The 19,192-nt window shown below is 50.4% G+C and overlaps 2 protein-coding genes across 4 annotated transcripts in view; both read left to right on the forward strand.

Moving 5' to 3' along the window:
- Window positions 1–3,671, forward strand: part of Timp2 (TIMP metallopeptidase inhibitor 2) — a 49,598-nt gene extending 45,927 nt beyond the window's left edge. Inside the window, exon 5 of the mRNA XM_075989958.1 lies at window positions 762–3,671. Within this exon, the coding sequence (XP_075846073.1) occupies window positions 762–959 (198 nt within the window). The 3' untranslated portion in view covers window positions 960–3,671. The remainder of the gene's footprint in view (window positions 1–761) is intronic.
- Window positions 3,672–10,570: 6,899 nt separating this feature from the next.
- The window catches only part of Usp36 (ubiquitin specific peptidase 36), a 30,722-nt gene continuing 22,100 nt past the window's right edge, over window positions 10,571–19,192 (forward strand). The window contains exons 1-4 of one of the 3 annotated variants that reach the window (XM_075989959.1): window positions 10,571–10,698; window positions 12,601–12,753; window positions 14,611–14,872; window positions 15,544–15,765. In XM_075989959.1, coding sequence (XP_075846074.1) covers window positions 14,620–14,872; window positions 15,544–15,765 — 475 coding nt within the window. In that variant the 5' untranslated portion in view covers window positions 10,571–10,698; window positions 12,601–12,753; window positions 14,611–14,619. Of the gene's footprint in view, window positions 10,784–10,845; window positions 11,044–12,600; window positions 12,754–14,610; window positions 14,873–15,543; window positions 15,766–19,192 lie in introns of those variants that run through there. The other 2 variants (XM_075989961.1, XM_075989962.1) reach the window with 2 other exon arrangements.

Consider the following 19,192-nt stretch of genomic DNA (forward strand, 5'->3'; position numbering starts at 1 on the left):
AGCCCTGGGTTTAATCTCCAGCACCATGTTAACCAGGTGTGGAGGTCCATTTCTGTAATCTCAGAGTTCAGGAGGTGAGAGCAGGTGATCCGGAGTTCAAGGTTATCCTTTGCTACAGAGAAATTTCTAGGCCAGGCTAGGACACATGAGACTCTGTTTCAAGAACAAACAAATGAAACTCAAACTCTCTTTCTTCATCTCTGTGTGGCCAGAGTTGGATACTCTCATAGTTCCGTAATCTTTTGTCAAAAAGCTAGTGACCCATTGCCCCAAGCAGGTGCTTTAAAACAAGCATAGGAAATCTTATTTGGCTCTAACCTGTCTCCATTCTAAGCCCTTTGTCATAGCTGTAGCTGCAAATGGACCTAAGCAGAAATCATCAAAAGGTAGACCAGATGGCTAAAAGCAGCCGCACACCTGCACACCTGCACACCAGGGTTATATAAGTAGGTGGGTGTAGAAGCCAGTGCACGCACAGGTTTTCTCCAGGCCTATCCTCAGCTACAGGCCTGCCAAAATACCCTGATGGAAAGCAGCTGAGAGGAGAAAGGGTTTAGTGGAACTCAGTATGCAAGGTCGTAGTCTCTCCACGTGGGAAAGCCAAAGCAGGAACCCGAGAGCAGAGACCAGGAGACCCAGGAATAGGCAGGACTACTGTCCTTAAACACCTTCAACAGGTTGTGTTCTGGAGGTGCATCGAGTGCCCTTGACCCCAACTGTTCTTTGGTCCTAACTAAATCTGCCTGCCTGTGGTCCCCCAGATCACACGCTGCCCCATGATCCCATGCTACATCTCCTCGCCGGATGAGTGCCTCTGGATGGACTGGGTCACGGAGAAGAGCATCAACGGGCACCAGGCCAAGTTCTTTGCCTGCATCAAGAGAAGCGATGGCTCTTGCGCGTGGTACCGCGGGGCGGCACCCCCCAAGCAGGAGTTCCTTGACATCGAGGACCCGTAAACAGGCTGACAAGAGCCCCTGCGGCCATCTGAAAAGCCTCTGAGGGTTTAGACTGGTCCAGCTCTGACATCCCTTCCTGGAAACAGCATGAATAAAACATCAATCATCCAAGTGGGTTCACGCTAGTGTGATTCTGCACCCCCCCCAATTTTCCCTAAATGTGGTTGTGGGTCTGGAGGGGCAGGAGGGCCAGAGTCCCTGCCATACCCCCTCCATCTGCCAGGCTGAGCACTGTGTGTCTCAGTCTTTGATCCTTGGGTACAGGCAGAAGTGGAAAACAGACATTTTGCCAGGTCTCCTTGGCACTGTCACATACAGCTGACAGGCGACATTTAAGGTCCCCCTGGCCAGGTTGGGGCGGAGCCTGGGAATGTGTATTTTGCAGAAACTCTTGAAGGTTGTTGTAAGACTGTGTAGCCGGCCTACCAGGTCCTTTTCATCCTGAGAGGGACATGTCCCTCGTTTTCTGCAGCGGCCACTCCTCTGGCCCAAGGTGGTAGTCTCTCGCCCTTGCAAGTGCCCCCTCTCCCCTGTCCTTCTCTGCACCTGGTGTAGACTCCGAGCACCAGGATCCCGCTCAAGTCCAAGAGTAGCCCTCCAACCAGTGGTTCATTTGTCTAGGAGTCCCAGTCAGCCCCATGAATCCACAGACTTCAGTGGCATGCCCTCGGGCTCGTGGGAATGGGAGCCCTCCCTGAGCCGTGTTTCTGGCTTCAGCCAAGTTATTTCTGTCCTCCCCTTCCCCCATCTCCACCCATCTCCCAGTGGGGATCTGTGAGGTCTCCCGCTGGGGGCAATCATCTGTGGTGAGGGATGCTTGGCTGTCCTCTAGTCACTGCAGAACCTCCTGAGCTGTTCTTAACCCCTTCCCAAGTGGCTTCAGGTGTCTGGGTTGAGCAGCACGGCTCTGCTTTCTGCAGCATCACGCCCTGTCGCTGTTGGGATGGTGATAGCATTCCCTTTTTTGCACAAACCGAAGATGTAAGAGGCCAGTCCTGTAAGGCCCCAAGAGAAAAATTCGAGTGAAATCTCCCTGCCAGACTGGCTGCTGTTACTTGCGTGTAAATTTCTGTAAGTGTTACTAAGCAAGCACACGAATCCATGCAGCGGCAGCGAGGGAGCCTGAGAGGCGGGTAGCTGTCTTACCAAGCTCCCAGGATGCTGCGACTTGTTCTTAAAGCCATCTCGTTCTCCTAAAGGTGATTTCTCAGATACCATATAAGGCCGAGAGGCAAGTGTACTCAGTTCTGCTTCTGTCTCTTAATGTCGCAGAGGCTGCCCACTTCAGGCCCTTATAGGGAACTGGGGCACCTACTTGCTCCCTAAGGAAAATTTGATTTTTCTGATGCCAATAGGATAGGGGTTAAGAGAGGCACAATTTTGTCACTGACAATACAGATAGTCGCTCTTCCTCCTACCTAAGTCTTAAAAATAAGCTGTCCCAAGGACACACATGTATATTATCCAAACATGCACAATGTGCTCATGCAGAAACAGACTCTGAAGTCTGGCAGCCTGTGAGCGGTCCTTTGGTAAAATGCTTCCAAGGCCCTCTATTCCCCAGCCCTTTCCTAACCATCAGAAACCCCAAAGCAACTGTTACAATCCACCCCCAGGACACTCCCTAGTCATGCCCCCACACCAGGACCTGGCCAGCTCAGAACTCCCTTTTAAGACAGACTGGGAGAATGCCCGGGAATCAGCCTGCCCTGCCCGAGGGCGTTTTCATGTTGTGCAGTGATGTTCTTCTTAGGATGCTGTCATGGACCAGCCCACGAGACCCTGCAGTCTATCCCGCCCTGCCTGTTTGCTTCCTGTGCAGTGGTATCATATGTAACAATGCCATTTCTGCTGACTTCTTGACATGTTCTGGTTTGTTTCTGATGTTCGCTGTGAGCATTCTTGTGCTGTGTTTATGCCCTTGGTAGCATTAGACTTTGCACTTTTTAAAAACAAGAAAACAAAAATGTTTCGGCATCGAGGAAGCATTTGACCCAGAGTGGAAAGCATGGCATGGTAGCCGGCCTGGGACCGGGGAACCCTTCCCATCTTTGAGTTCTCTGAATATCTGTTTTTCCGGTCTCCCTATCTTTTGTGCTTGGTTCAAATAATCACGAAGGAAGGACTCTCTGAGTAGATTGATTCTATAAGACGGCCTTTATGTTTCCTACTCACGTTGGCTTTTCTAGCCACACCAGGCAGGTGAGAGACAAGGAACAAGCGAACTATTGGGACAGCATGTCAGACGGCCGCTGAGTAACAGCCACTCAGCTGCGGCCATTTAGAGTTTAAGGAGAATCTCCACTTGGCGTTAACTTCTGCTGTGTTCGAAGCACTGGCTTTCCTCCCTCTGTCTCCGTCATGCCAGCAACTCGAAGTATTTCAGATGACGTTTACATGGCAGTTATTTCCAGATCTCTGCTTGATACATATTAAAACATATCTGTGAGCTCGCTGCATAATTTAAAGCTTTGTTGATTTTGTTTCCGTTTGAACTCTTGGTTGTTGTGTGAGGGGGGAGAAGCACCGTGTTCATGCTGGAGTATGAAGTCTGAGAGGAGCCCCCCCATGCCTCATGCTGGCAGCACCTGAGAGTTGTTGAAAGTCAGCAAGCCGACCGCGCGTGTCTCTGATGCTTTGTATCAGTTTTTATTTTTATTTTTTTGAATGATTGCTCTGTCAATGGACAATAAACCATATTATCAAAGAGAAGGTTGAGTCCCTGTGTGGCTGTTCCTGCTGTCTTCCAGCTGAGGGATGGGAGCCAAGCCTCTGCCAGCTAGAGGAGTGGGGGTCCCTGAGGGAACTGGACGAAAGAAGCAGGCATCCGATGCCTTGGGACTAGGGTTAGAGACAGCTGTGAGCCTCATGAGTTCTGGGAACCAAACCTGGGTCCTCTGAAGAGCAGTCAGTGCTCTTAACTGCTGAGCTGTCTCTTCAGCCCCTACATGTCCGTTAATAAACAAGAGGAACATGTCTGCCCGCTAAAAATGGCCACAAAAGAAATGTTCTGCAGGGCATAAGAAATGACTCCACAGGTAAAGACGTTTGCTGCCACGCCTGGTTACCCAAGTCAGTGTCCCTGAAACCCGCATGGTGAAGGCAAAAACCTACCCCTACAAGTTGCCCTCTGACCCCCACATACACACGTGTGAGTGTGCAAACACACAAATAAATAAACGTGACTTTAATCTTTAAGATGTGAAACTGGCATGGTGGCAAGCATAGAATCCTGCTCTTGAGAGGCTGAAGCAGGAGGACCGTGAATTCGGGGGTATGTTGGACTGCACAGCCAAATCTAAGCCTGCAGAAAAGATGGAGTGCGGGCTATGGGTACAGGAGCACTTCTACAGGTATTGCCTAGAAACAAAACTGACTGCTAAGTTCTGTGTGTAGGTCAACCTGATGTAGGAAGGTCATATGTCTATCTGTTGCTTTCATTGGTTAATTAATAAAGAAACTGCTTGGCCTAATAGGTCAGAACATAGGTGGGTGGAGTAGACAGAATAGAATGCTGGGAAGAAGGGAAGTGAGGTCAGATGCAAAGGAGCCAGCCGCCAGGTCAGACATGCTGAATCTTTCCCCGTAAGCTACCACCTCGTGGTGCTACACAGGTTATTGAGATGGGTTAATCAAGATGTGAGAATTAGCCATTAAGAGGCTGGAACTAATGGGCCAAGCAGTGTTTAAATGAATACAATTTGTGTGGTGTTATTTCCGGGGCTAAGCTAGCCATGTGAGAGCCGGGCAGGACGAAAAGCAAGCCTGCCTGCTGCTCCATCTACATTGACCACTGTGTCTCATTTTGCCCCGTTTAAGGGAAGTCACAGGGAAGCCAGGCTCGATGTTCCAAAAGTCCTGTCCAAGGGGAGTGTGCTGTAGGACTTCCTGGGTCGACGTGAATAGATGTGTATTTGCTCTGGACAGAATACAGTGACAAGCCAGAGAAACAGCCTACCCAAATCCACCACGATAGACGCTGGGGGCTGGCTTGCCTGCCCGACATGCATGAAGCCCTGGATTGGACATCCAGCATGGAATGCATTACCTGTGGGTATACATGACTGTGGTCCTGGGATTCAGGAGGTAAAGACATGAAGACCAGGAACTCAAAGCCAGCCTCAGCTACATAGCGTTCCAGGCTCAACAACAAACGCCCATCAATCTCCCTTGATGACCCAATGGGCTTTTGGGGTTATTTACAGAGGCACGGGTGACCAAAGGCATCTGCATCGCCAGAAAGGGCGCCCCAGCATAGCTGATGCCATACCCCTAGGAACCCCTGCTCAGCTTGAAGGCAGCACCACCCCAATTCTCCTCTCCCAGCTATCACTTCTTACATAACCCAGGGAGGGAGGGGTCTTGTGAATTTTGTGACTGAGGCTTCTGAGCCATCTTCTAGCTCCAGGACGAACATGTCAGCTCAGAAGAAATAGCTGTACAGAGTGAGTGGGATAGTCCTAACGTCCCAGCAATGAGCTCTTAAATACAGCCTCGCCCCCACCCCTGCAAAACTATGATAGGCAATCACTCTTCCAGGTAATACGGTGTCCAGTCTTTACAGTCTCCCTCTGCCCAGCAAGTATTTCCAACTTTCTAAATTCAGTTATAAGGTCATCTTGAAGTTATATCAAGAAAGTAGACCCACTTGTAGGGTTAAGCCAGCCCTTTAGGGGGGCAGGCTTGCCTCGGGCGAATGTTTACTTATAAATCGGGCACGCGGGATCCCCCGCGCCCCTTTTCCTGCTTCCTGTACTCCGCGGGAACCTCGGTTCTGTAAGTTTATTTCTTCATTAAAGCTGTATATATTTCTTTACAATCTGCCTGCATTTAATTACGCCGCTACACCCACTGCTCGGTGGTGGCCATGTTTTCATCCCCGTGCTCAGGAGGCAGAAGCCGGGAAAGTTTTGAGGTTGAGGCTAGCCTCATCTGAGTAGTGAGTGCCAGGTGAGTCAAGACTACAGTGAAATCTTGTCTCAAAAACAGAAAACAAGCCCAGAACCAGGGAGTGGCCCCGTGGTTGGAAGTGCTTACTGTGTGACCGGAAGGACATGAGTTCAAATCCCAGCCTCTGATGGGGTCTTGTGTGTGTGTGACCCCAGTGCTGTGCAGGGAAAGGACAGTATGCTCTCTGTGGCTTACCAGCTGCCAGGCTAGCCAAAGCACTCTAGCTCCAGGTACAGGGGAGGCCCTGCCTCAAAGACATATGATGTGTGCTGTGACTGGAGAGATGGTTCAGTGGTTCAGCACATTGGCTGCTCTTCCAGAGGACCTGGGTTCAATTCCCAGCACCTACATGGTGGCTCATGACTATCTGTAACTCCAGTTCTAGGGGGTTGGCCATCTCTGGTCCCCATGGATACCTCCATGCACAAGGCATACACGTAGACAGACACACACACACATAAATAAATAATAAAAAATACTTTTTAAAGAAAGAAGGTGGAGAGCCAAAGAGGAGACCTGACTCTCCTCTGGCCTTGGCATGTGTACAGGTATGAGTACCCCCCACACATGTGCGCATACTCAATATATATATATACCATCCCAATCAGATTAAAAATCATGAATCATAAGCCATCTTGCATACACATTTATTTTTGTTTTGGGGGAGAGGGGGAGTTCAAGACAGGGTTTCTGTACGTAACGGCCCTGACTGACCCGGAACTTTTTGGTAAACCAGGCTGACCTTGAACTCACAGAGATACAACTGCCTCAGCCTCCCTAATACTGGGATTAAAAGTGTGCGCCACCACTGCATGGCATACACATTTGTGAAGGTCTCAGGAGAACCTCAGACAAGCTGTGGGGACACACACCTGCTCCACCTGCTTGGTGTCCTTACGGCCTTCTCTCGGAGTTCAGGAAGAGCTCACCCGTCCTGTCCTGGACCTGGGCCTCTGTTGGACCCTCCCTCTGGAACATTCTTCCTGTGCTCACCTCCTGGCCCTTGCCCTTCTCATTCCTGGCTCAAATGCTCATGGTAAGTGTCACACTTGAAGAAGGTCAGGCTGAGGTGTGGATGCCACCTGTCAGACTTACTATGAACGATGAATCATTCCGTGTTACTGGAATGCAGTTCAGTCCCATGGGGAGGATGTAGGAGTGACCAGTCGTGGAATGTGGAAAACAAGAAATGAGCTTAGTGCCTGGGGTGAGGTCATTGGGAGGGGGTGTGGCTTAGTCCTGTGGATGGGGTCATTTTGGGAAGGGGTGTGGCTTAGTGCTATGGGTGGGGTCATTTTGGGAAGGGGTGTGGCTTAGTGCCATGGTTGGGACTACTGGGAAGGGGTGTAACCTCAGGACAGTGGGAAGGCTGTGTGTCAAACGTCTGGGACCTTCTGAGGAAGGGAATAGGCTCCTAAGCTCAGGATCGGGGTCCTCTCGGGAAACTTCCCAAAGCACCTTCATCCTACTGAGGATAAATTTTGGGGTGCAGAGAAGAGGTATATAAGGGAAAAAGAGCACAGGACTTGGCCAGGACTGTAATCTTAGCTACTTGAGAGGCTGAGACAGGAGGATAGAAAATTCAAAACTGGCCCTTGTAACTTAGAAGACTCTGTCTCAAGGAGAAAACAAAAAGACCAGGAACAAGGTCACGGCCACGTGGGAGGTGGACATCAGGGATGGGAAGGGTTGTTGTGAAGGCATGAGTGGGCATGAGCGTGGTATAGGAACCACATGACTGTGTGTGTGCTCAGAGTGGAAAGAAATGAATGCATGCAACATGAGCATGTGGCTGTGGATACTGAGTGGATGTGTGACGTATGTATTCCAGAAATATGGCAGGAAGTGAGCATGTGGAAGTCTGGGCAGCGGCAATCCCTGAGACCAACATGCATATGAAGAGTGGATCCTGCCCAGCTTCCTTCAGGGGAAGGACCCTCCAGCCTAGGCACAAGCTGGCCAGGGCCCCAGGGCAGTCCCAAGGGACAGATGTAAGGACCTAGGAGCCCAGGGTTTTCCTGTTTAAAAAACTGGCAACTTGGAGTCTCGTTGAGCCCTGGGGTGGACAGATGTACCCCAGAGAGAAAGGTTGCTCCAAAGGACTGGTTCTAGGATTCCTAACCATGCTGGGGGAAGCACATTACACAAACACACACTGTTGGCTCCAAACAACATAAAACTGTGAATAACCGTGTCCTGTCCCACAGCGGTCCCTAAGCTTGCTGAGGCCCTCAGAGACCCTGTCCTGGCCTCTGCCTGCCTTGCTGAGAAATACTGTCATTTAGGAAAGTCAGTTTCCTGCGTTGTGTTGTTGTTGTTACAAGATTGCTAAATGCCTGAGTGAGGCATTCACTGCAGCGACCAATAAGTGGCAATGGCATAAGAAACGGTTTCCCCAAATGGCTAGGCCCAGCCGTGCTTTCATCTGCATTAGTCAGGTTTCCGGAACAACACTGATAGCAACAACCACCTTGATCCCTGATCCTGCTTGCATGGGTCGGGAGGACGGCGTGTACCAGCCTAACATGGATGTAAGGTAGTAAAACCTTCTATCAGAGGCTGGCTTCCCCCTTGGGCAGCACCGTATCTGGTTGCAGGTAAAGAACTTTTCCTTTACGGATCTCTAACTGTTCAGTGTGACTTCTCATGTCATGTATGTAACTCTACTGTGTCAGGCTTTTTGTTTGTTTTGTGTGTGTGTGTGTGGGGGGGTTCTGGGGATTGAATTCACTACCTGTCAACTGAGCTGTTGACTCTGCCTCTAGGTCAGTGGTCCTCAACCTGTGGGTCATGTTGGGGGGTCGAACGACCCTTTCACAGGGGTTGCATATTAGGTATCCCACATATCAGATATTTATAACAGTAGCAAAATTACTGTTATGAAGTAGCAATAAAAATAATTTACAATCGACGGTCACCACCAAGAGGAACTGGGTTGCAGCACTAGGAAGGTTGAGAACCACTGTTCTAGGTATTGTTCCCCGCACCCCCCCCCAACACAGATGGGAAATCAAGCCTCGAGTAAGAGAAATATCTGAAGTAACAGGGTAATTAGGGCAAAGAAAGGATAAAAACCTAGATCTCATGCCAGGTGCCAGCTCCCACACAGGAAGAACAGGGAAGCAGTGATGGTACACCCAGGGCTTGGGACATCAAAAGTAGCAATTTATTGTATCCAGCTTAGAACAGTGGGTTTAGAGTAACTTCCAGCCAGGGGACAAAGAGTGGTTAGAGGACAAAAGAAATCAGTCTAAAGAAAGGGAGGATTCTGGGGCTGGAGCGAATGCTCAACAGTTAACAGCCCATACTTTTCTTAGAGTCCCAGAGTGTGGTCCCCAGGCCTCACAATAGGCAGCTCACAACCTAAGAGCTGCCTGTAATTCCAGTGCTAAGAGGGGATGGGACCTCCGACCTCCACGGGCAACTACACTCACATAGAAATAGACATAATTTAAAATAATAAAAATAAAGCTTTAAAAATTTAAGAAACCAGTGGTGACAAACACCTTTAATCCCAGCACTTGGGAGGCAGAGGCAGACGGATATCACCCTGGGATACAATGTTTCAGGACAGTCAGGGTGGTTACACAGAGAAACATTGTCTCGGAAAAAAATTGAGAGAACTTTTTTCCTTTAGTTTAGAGGTCAAAAGATCCTGCGGAGGTTGTGAACCTCTGTGTGGGCGCTGGGAAGTCCTGGGCAAGAACAAGCCCTCTTAACCTCTGATCCATCTCTCTAGCTCTTAAGGGGGCATTTTTTTTGCTAGGCATAGGCTAATAGGACTTTTTTGCTTGTTTTTCGAGACAGGGTTTCTCTGTATTTTTGGAGCCTGTCCTGGAACTCGCTCTATAGACCAGGCTGGCCTCGAGAACTCACAGAGATTTCCCCTGCCTCTGCTGGGATTAAAGGCGTGCGCCACCACCGCCTGGCAGGATTTTTTTTTCTTAGTGACAAGGTTCTCCTATGTGGTCCAGGATAACACATTCTCCATGATCCTCCAAATCGGCCACTTAAAAAATGATGGACTAATTCTGGTTTATTTATTTATCTATAGGGAGATATTCATCCTGTATCCCCGGGCGACGTGTAAGTCCTCATCACCCCAGCCTCCACGCCTCGGAACTGCAGTTAAACTGCATTTTCGTGCCACCACGCCTGGTTCTTGTAGTGACGAGTGAAACCTTGCGGCCTCATCCCAAGCCCTTGCTAGCTTTTTCACAAGGACACCAAGCAATGGTGAAATCGTCAAAGACTCGGTCGCCAACGCCACTCCGCAGAGCCCTCAGCACTCAGCGGAGCCGGCATCCAGCTTCCGCCCTTTCCCCGGTCCAGCTCACTGGGCCTGCGCACTCGCGGTGTCGGGCACGCAGCCGGAAGTGACGCCACCGCACCTACTCCGCCGGAACCATGCCAGGCCGCGGCAGAGCCTTTAGGCTGCCGGGCGCTTCCGGAACTTTGAGCTGTACGCGCTTGCGTCATCACGTAGACTGGCTGGGCTGCGGGACGGAGGGGTGACGTATGAGTCGTGACGAGAGAGGTGGGCGGGTCGAAGAGAGAAGAGTGTTCGGCGTTAGCCCCACCTCTTAAAGCTAGCTGGACCTCTCCACGCGGCCTCAGAGCGCGCCCGCTGTGCGGCTCCTTTAAAGGCCGTGGTGACACGTGTGTGAGGCTCCGGAGGCCCGGATGGTGTGCGTGTGGGCCCGGCCCGGAGCGGACGCTCTCGCTGCGCCGGCCTTCCGCGGGCCCCTGAGAGGCCTGTGAGGTGGAGGTTGAGCCCGGCGGAGCGCAGGTGCGTCCGCGCGGCTAGGGACGAGGGCGGGCGGGAGGTGCGTGCCGTACCCGCGGGTCTTGGGGACTCCGGCGAAGGCTGACAGGTGCGTGGCCGGCGACGATGTCCGGGGCTGCGGGGAGGAGGACGGGGGATGCGAGCGGCTTAGGGAACACTGAGGAGGGATGGCGCGTGAGGAGCGTGGAGGAAGGAGGGATGCCGGAGACCGAGGACGGGACCGGTGATGGCGAGGGGCGCCTGCGAACCCCGGCGTGGCCAGAGAATTGCATCAGTCGCTCTGCATCCCGGGGTTCTTCCGGAACTTGGGGTCGCATGGTTCTGGGTGACCCTGAGGTTGCGCTCTCGGTGCGGGTGGTTCCTCAGAAGCTTCCCGGGGCTGCAGACCTCAGGGTAGTCAGGCAGAGCCAAAGCCGAGCTTGTAGCCTAGGGCGGTGACAGATCTGTAGCGCGGATCCGTACCGAATTGTTGTAATAGCAGGACCGCGTTCGAACCCAAATGCTCCTTGCTGCTTGTGAGTGTGTGTGCGCGCGCGTGCCTGCCTGCGTCTGGCGCATCCCTCAGGGATGGAGATGATGGAACAGAATCTTAAAACAGACATACCCCGGCATCTGCATAGTCTGGCTTAGCGGTGGATGTCCAAGAGATGTGTAGTTCACCTGTGCCTGGTTCGACATGCTCTGCGGTGGGGAACCGGGGCGGCCCCAGCCCTGTCTCCCTTCTCCCCCAGCATGTAATTGACCCCATAAGTCTTAAGGGAGGTTTTCTTGGAAAACGTTTTAAAGAGAGAAAGGCTCTGTTTAAATGCTGCCTGTCTGAATGGAGGGGCCAGGCTTGAGCTCAGAACTGGGTATGCATATTGAGGGCACAGCGTAGCCTAGCCCTTAAGAGATCTGGGTAGGTGAGCGCATCCCTCAGCCTCAGCCACACTTGCTGTGCGGGCACGGCAGAGGGCTTGCAGGGAATCACAAGAGCATTTTTCTTAGTTCCTATATCACGCAGCTTTCTGCCATTATTTCACATTATCCTGACCAAGTGAACCAGAAGGTGCTTCTGGCAAATGACTTTTTTAACGTTCCCATTTGGTCATCCTTGGACCACAGTAGGCCAGGACAAAGGTCTCACCTCCCCGTGGGAAGGTCGGATTTTGGAAGTGATGTCAACGGAACCTTCAGAAGTCAGGCTGTCCTCCTTCTGCAGCTTGAGGACGTTCTATCGGGGGTATTGGCTAGATGGAAGGGACATTCTGAGGCATGCTGCATGAGAACCTGGGCATGGGGAGGGGAACCAAGACTGAGCAGTCATTAAGCCCATCGGTGGTGCATTGTGCTGACTGTGCTGTCCTTTGGATTTGCGTGTGTTTGAACAGATGGAAAATGCCTTTATATGATCAAGTTGACTGTGTGGAAATGGAAGAAAAGGTTTATAGTTAAAGTAAAATTTCATGACTGTTTTCTTAAAAAGAAAATAACTGGCTAATGAAATCAAAAAAGTTTGAGGTTTTCATCCATCATTCCTATTGTCTCGTCATCCTTGGACATGATCTTCGGACTGGAGTTGCCCTGTGGGTTTGAGAAGCGTGACGATGGTGATGTAGAGTGGAGGACGGGGCCGTCGGGTTGTGGATTTAGTGGTGTGTTAGTACAGTTGTCCTTGGACTCTGAATTCAGAGCTTCTTAATAAGTCTTGCTCCTTAGCCCAGGCTAGCCTTAAATGTTTGATCCTCTTGCGTCTGTGTCTTCAATGTTGGGGTTATGGGCATGCATCTCTGTGCCTGGCTTCCTTTCACCTTAGTGATGCCGCTTTCCTGGTAGAAGGTCATACATAGTTCACACAAGAAAGCGGTTTACGGGGCCCGCGGGAGAAGCCAGTCGTGGGTGACAGTCTCGCTGCTCATCCTCCAGGTGCTGGCACCCATTCTGGACTCTACACTTGGCAGTGTTGGTGACTGAGCAGGCTGAAGTCCAGGAAAGCACCTGCTGGGTCAGCTCCGTCCCTCCCTTGAGAGCCTGATTCCCTGCTGCAGAGAAAAGCAGCAGCCGGCACAGACACCCCAGGTAAGCCCTGGATGCTGCCTCTTCTTTATTTCTTCCAGTGACCCGAACCTGGCAGTGGCTGGCCTGTGGGTGAAGGTCTTTGTGAGTCCCCACCACCGAAGGCCTTAGGACTGGTGCTTGCTTTGTTTTGTTATTTGTTTTGGGGTCTACCCGTGTAGCTGACTCCTGGATAGTCAGGGTAGTGAGTCTCATTTGTCTGATGTGAATGAGCAGTTCCAGGTCTGTATGTTTGTAAGTGTGGCTCTAGCAGCTAATGGCGGGCAGGATGGGGTATGGGTGACAGTCTGATGATGGCGGGGCTCATCTTTGTTGCGGTGTCTCTGCTGTTGTCCTGACTGACTGTGCCTGTTAGGAGCTGCTGTGCAGCAGGCTTCCTGACTAATCCTTGTGGCCACCTCCCAGTTAACCATCTGAGCCTGGGCCTGTGTGGATATAGAACACACAGGTCTGCCCTTGTGGAGCCTGGGTCCCTGTTGCTCACTTAGCTTTACTTCTCAAGCTCTTCAATCGGCAACAGATAGAGTGTGTGTGTGTGTGTGTGTCTGTCTGTCTGTCTCATCTGGTTGAGACATGGTCATAGTCTGTAGCCCATGCCGGGCTAGAAGTCACAGTAGTCCTTCTGCTTCAACCCCCCAAGTGCTGGGAGCAAGCAGCATGCCCAGCTGAGAGAGCGAATCTGTATGTACGCTGCACCATGGAAATAGAATGGCTAAATGCAAGGTCAAAGTTCACAGCAGCTACATGAGAAAAATAAGAAAGGTAAAATTGATTTTTGTAATATATTTTATTTGAATCAGGCTATGTAAGATATTGATATTTCAGCATGTACCAGGTGATCTCTGGAGATGGAGATGCCATGTGTCGTTTTCTTAAAGTAAACCATGGAGACCTGATGGTGACACCCATAGCGCTCAGCCTGGACCAGGCTGTCCACATGCTTGGTATCGAATGTGGCCCCTGGCCTCTGTAGAAGAGCACAGAGAGGCCTGTGCAGACAAGCCTGGCCATCTGTCTTATGTTGATTCTCGTGTGAGTGTGCACATATGCTTGGTTTTTGTTTTGAGAGGGTCTCTCTGGGGCTGGAGATGTCTCTGGTTAGGAGCTTTGGCTGTTCTTCTAGAGAGAACTGGGTTCAATTCCCAGCACCAGCATGGCAGTTCATAACTGTAACTCCAGTTCCAGGGGATCTGTTGTACCAGGCATGCATGTGTTGCACATATCTGTGTAGGTAGGCAAGATACCCATATATGTAAAATAAAATAAATCTTGAGAGAGACAGACAGACACACTCTCACTGTGTAACCCTGGCTGGCCTGGAACTCTGTGTAAAGCAGGCTGATCTCCAATTCACTGAGATCCACAAGGATTTGCCTTCCAAGTTCTGGGATTAAAGGTTTGTGGACTATTCCCAGCCAACATTTCTTTTTTTAATATTTATTCTTAATTATACATAGTTGTTGGTGTACATGTGAATGCAAGCGCTTGTGAATTCTAGAAGAGGGTATTGGACGCCCTGGATCTGGCTATACGTGGTTGTGAGCTGCTTGGCCTGAGTGCTAGGAACTGCACTTGGTCCTCTTCCAGAGCAGTGCATGCACTAAGTCGTCTCTACAACCCCCCTCCAATTCGTTTTTCACATTTGCTGCCTGAAAACAGAGCGTGTGAGAATATGCCGTCCACTGGTTTTTAAATAGTTTCGGGAAATAATGCCAGTGGTCACATGCAGCTCTGTTTGCTCTGCCTTTAGCTGTGCCTGTAGCTGTCCTGATGGCTGCTGAGTAGAAAGAGCAGGCAGAAGTCGTGTACTTGCTCTGGGATGTAGCTGTTTATGGGTCTGGGGTTCTTCCCACCCCACAGGAATGCACCATGCCAATAGTCGATAAGCTGAAGGAGGCTCTTAAGCCTGGCCGCAAGGACTCAGCAGAGGATGGGGACCTGGGCAAGCTGCTGGCCGCCTCTGCCAAGAAGGTCCTTTTGCAGAGGATTGAGTTTGAACCTGCCAGCAAGAGCTTCTCCTACCAGCTAGAGTCCTTGAAGAGCAAGTATGTGCTGCTGAACTCCAGGGCCGATGGAGCGAGTCGCCACAAGAGTGGAGATGATCTACAGCCCAGGAAACCAGGTACTGGGGGCTGTGTTTTGGCCCAAGTGAGTAGCCCTGAGTTGGCAGCTGGAGTAGTTTTGGGCTTCCAGGAGTCAGTGGTCTGTCATAATAGCTGTCATGATACAGGGTGATCGGGAAGGATATCTGTGTACTTGCCCATTCCTTGAATGTGACCTCCTTCTTTAGTGAGGTCAGAAAGCAGGTCCAAGGGGCTAAGGAATGGCTCAGCCAATGAAAGCGTTAGCTGTGTGAGTCTGCAGCTCAAGCCCACAGAAATGGCTGGATTGGGTGCTCTGGTATGCCTGTCACCCCAGCACCCCTGCAGAGAGAGGGGAGGAGGAGACCTGAGGATCAGCAGGAAGCTCATGGACGGCTCGCTTGGAGTGTGCGTGTGCGGGAGAAACAACTGGAGACACTCTGCCTCAGTGTGGGGGGAGGTGGAGAGTCGAATCCTAAAAGTTGTCCTCTGACCCCGACACACACGCCATCTTACTCTCATGTATACCTACACACAGTTTCAGTGGGGAGAGAATGTGGGGGATGAAAATACAGATGTCGGGTGGGCTCCTTGGCGCACAGTATGGCGCAGAGCTGGGACCCACTGCATCTTCCCATCACAGGGGCCTTGAGCTCTGAACTGAGCTTGGAAGGTCCCTGGGATGACCTGGTCTCATCTTTTTCTCTTCTAGGCACCGAGCGTGTGTCTGGAAGTGGAGGCGACGGAGTCCCTGCCCCACAGAAAGTGCTCTTCCCTATGGAGAGACTGTCGCTGAGGTGGGAGCGCGTTTTCCGTGTTGGGGCAGGGCTGCACAACCTGGGTAACACCTGCTTCCTGAACTCCACCATTCAGTGCTTGACCTACACACCGCCTCTGGCCAACTACCTGCTCTCCAAAGAGCACGCACGGAGCTGTGAGTGGGGCTTACAGTGGGCTTCGGTGTGAGTCACCTGAACCAGGCAGTCCCTCACTTTAACACCAGCTAGATAGACCCCTGTGTGTGAGGGGCTGTCGTTCTGTCTGTCTGACAGTTAGAGTGAAGCTAATGGGACATGGTGGTTGACACAGTAAGGGGAATTTCATCTGCTATTGTATAGGCCATGTGTGGGTCTCACTCAGGGAGGGTCATGCTTTTTAGAGAGAAGGGTTTTTGAAAGATGCCTCCTCACAGCATCTGTTCAACTATCTTGTGTGTGTGCTGAACCAATTTTGGGAACCAAACATGCCCCAAAGTAGAAATTAAAAGCGGGTGAAGAAGCTGGAGTGGTGAGATTTACCAGAGCTAGCTCATGTTATTCCTTTAGTAGCTCTTCTAGTGAACACTAGCTTATGCTGAGGGGTTCTTAAACCTGGAGAAGCAAAACCCATCCTGCCTTACTGATGAGCTGCTCTAAACGTGTTAGCTAATACAAAAGCATCTTGGGCAGCTTGAAATCATCTGGAGAACTGGGGTTCCTCCTGAGAGTACAGGCATTCTGTAGGAAAGCCTCCCACAGATGCTCAGCATGCTGTGAGAGCCTCTGCCTTTCTGTGCCCCAGTTCTGCCGCTAAACTTAGTTGGATCTTTAGAAGGTTCTTTGGCTTTCTTCTGCCCCCTGTCCCTGCTTTACAGAAGAATACTGGCTTTTATACAGAATTGTAAGGATGAAATGAATTCTATCAAAGGCTTGGTCTTATATCACTTGGCACAGAGGGTGTGCTGTGGGTGTCTAGGTGGTCAGGTAGTCACTATATTAGTGGAGTGAGAGGATGCTTGCCTGGAAAACTTGACAGTGATAACAAACCCTCTTAGAATAGTAGAAGGGCCTTTCCCTTCTGATAGTTCACAGAAGGCGGTGGAGCATTATCCTAGGTAGTGACCTTGTAAGTATGTACTGTAAGGTACAGTCAAGCGTGGGTGGCCGCATTGCCACTCTGTAAGACTGCTAGAAAAGGAAAGTGCTCTAAAAACAGTATTCTAGTCAGACACAGCGGCTCACGCCTTTAATCTCAGCTCTTGGTAGGCAGAGGCAAGGGCAACCTGGTCTACACAGAGTTCCAGGCCAGCCCGGGCTATATAGTGAAGTTCTGTCTCAGAAAAGAAAAGAAAGAAAGGGGGCTGGAGAGATACAGCTTAGCGGTTAAGAGCACAGGGGACCTGGGTTCAAGTCTCAGCACCCACATGGCAGCTCACAACTATCAGTAACTCCCAGGATCTGACACCCTCACACAGACATACATACAGGCAAAACACCAATACACATAAAATAAAATTAAAAAAATGAAAAAAAAAGTGTTTCTGCATAAGTCACTAAACCCACATTTGTGTATGTATTTTTTTGGAAAGAAAAACTTTTGTATCCAAAACCAACTCCAAGAACCCAACCTTAGCTGGAGCTGAATTATTCTCATATAAAGTGACTCAGTGGCTCTTGCAGAGGACCTGGGTTCAATCCCCTGCACCTACATGGTGGCTCACAACCATTTGTAACTCTAATTACCTGACACCCTCTTCTGTCATCCAAAGGTAGCAGGCATACAGACAATATACAGACATACACACGGGCCAAATACTCATTAAACATAAAATAAAAATCAAATAAATCTTTTTAAAAAACAGTGTACATAAGTATATTTTATCTTCTGAACAAGTCTTAGTAACATAATGTCCAGTGGGCAGGAAAGTCACAGAAAACACACAAGGGGTGTGTGTGTTTGTCAGTTCACATGCGCAAGCAGATGCAGAGGAACAGAAGTACATTGAATGTTCATCACTTTCTACCTTTTTTTTTTTTTTTTGAGGAGGATTGCTCACTAAACCAGGATCTCACTGGGCTAGGATGGGTTAGCAAACTCCCAGGATCAGTCTGCCTGTCTCAGTGCCCTTCTGCAAGGCTGGGATTTCAGGCCTAGGTGGCCATGCCCAGCATGAGTGTTGGACCTTTGAAATCATGTCCTCTTGCTTTCAAAGGAAGCACTCTCCCTACTAAGCCTGTCCCCAGCTCATAGGTAATGAGATTTTAAAGAAAACAATGGCCAGGCAGTGGTGGCGCATGTCTTTAATCCCAGCACTTGGGAGGCAGAGACAGGCAGATCTCTATGTTCAACACTAGCCTGGTCTACAGAGCAAGTTTCAGAATAGCCAGGGCTACACAGAGAATCCCTGTTTCACTCAGGAAGAGAGAGAGAAAATAAAAAGTCACAGGTGGGAGGGTGGTGGCTAAAGTTAGGAGTCAGATCAGGCTGGATCCAGAGGCAGATGCATGGGATAGGAGGAGTGGCATTAACATGACGTTGAGCTGCGCGATGAGCTCAAGAGTGTTCTGTTACTTAAAGGAGTGAGTGTGCCTGGGGTAGCACCCTTGTTCACGCTGTACAGGGTCAGGGTTTAATCTCCACTGCTGCCAGAAATACTTACAGCTCGGAGAGGAAGGGCTGGGACTGCTGTCAGAGTGTTCAGACTGTCGTCTTGACCTCATGGCCTTGGCAGTCAGATCCTCCTACTGAGCCTTACATAAGTGCTTTCTTCTGTTCTTTTCTTGTCCGCTCTTTCCCTGTAGAGTCCTCCATTTTTTGCTCGCTCCACAGGGGTCTTTTGAACCATTTTTCAGCTTTGTGGGTTGATTCAGTTAAGCCGTGGTATAACCAAATCCTGGTTACCTAGTTAGCTGCAGTGTGGTTCGGCAGGCATGGAGTACCACAGCTGTGGTCTGTAGCCTCTGTGTGGGTCACCTGACTGTGAGCAGCACCTACTCACCCAGGAGCAGCCAGTGCTGCTGGTGAGGGGTCAATACACTGGTCTCAGCTACTGAGAGTAGCACTAATTGGTTTGGGTTGGATTTCGTGTGACAAGATTGGCCTAAAGCATCATGTTCAGGGTTTGTCTCATAGAATTGAAGGTGTACCTGCCAGCACAGCAGGCAGCTAGCCTGTGGCAGGCAGCCAAGGTTCAGAGGTGTAAGTGACCTCAGTCTTCACAAAGCTGACAGCTTCTTTTGTTACAGAAATTTCTCTTCTAGGTGTATTCCTTAGTGCATAAGGAGAAAAATGGCAGGTCCATTCATTGCAGTGGTGGTAGATGTGAAAAAGTGGAGTTTGTTGGGGTGGATACCATAAGTAGACCTGTCTGTCCATTTGTGGAATGTTCCAGCTGTAGAACCAGGGGAAAGAGCTGGGTGGCAGCATGGATGTCAAAAAAGCAAATTGCAGGTGTATGGCATAGCCGGCACACCGCCGTGAGCCTGTTAACTTGTGGCCATGATGATACCGTTCGTATGTTACAGTGAGCAGGCACTGTATTGGGTCAAGGTACCTGTGGGGAAGGATTGTGGGGAGTTGGACTATGACAATCAGCGTTTCAC

Source organism: Microtus pennsylvanicus, chromosome 11, assembly GCF_037038515.1.
Source record: "Microtus pennsylvanicus isolate mMicPen1 chromosome 11, mMicPen1.hap1, whole genome shotgun sequence".
NCBI classification, from domain to species: Eukaryota; Metazoa; Chordata; class Mammalia; order Rodentia; family Cricetidae; genus Microtus; species Microtus pennsylvanicus.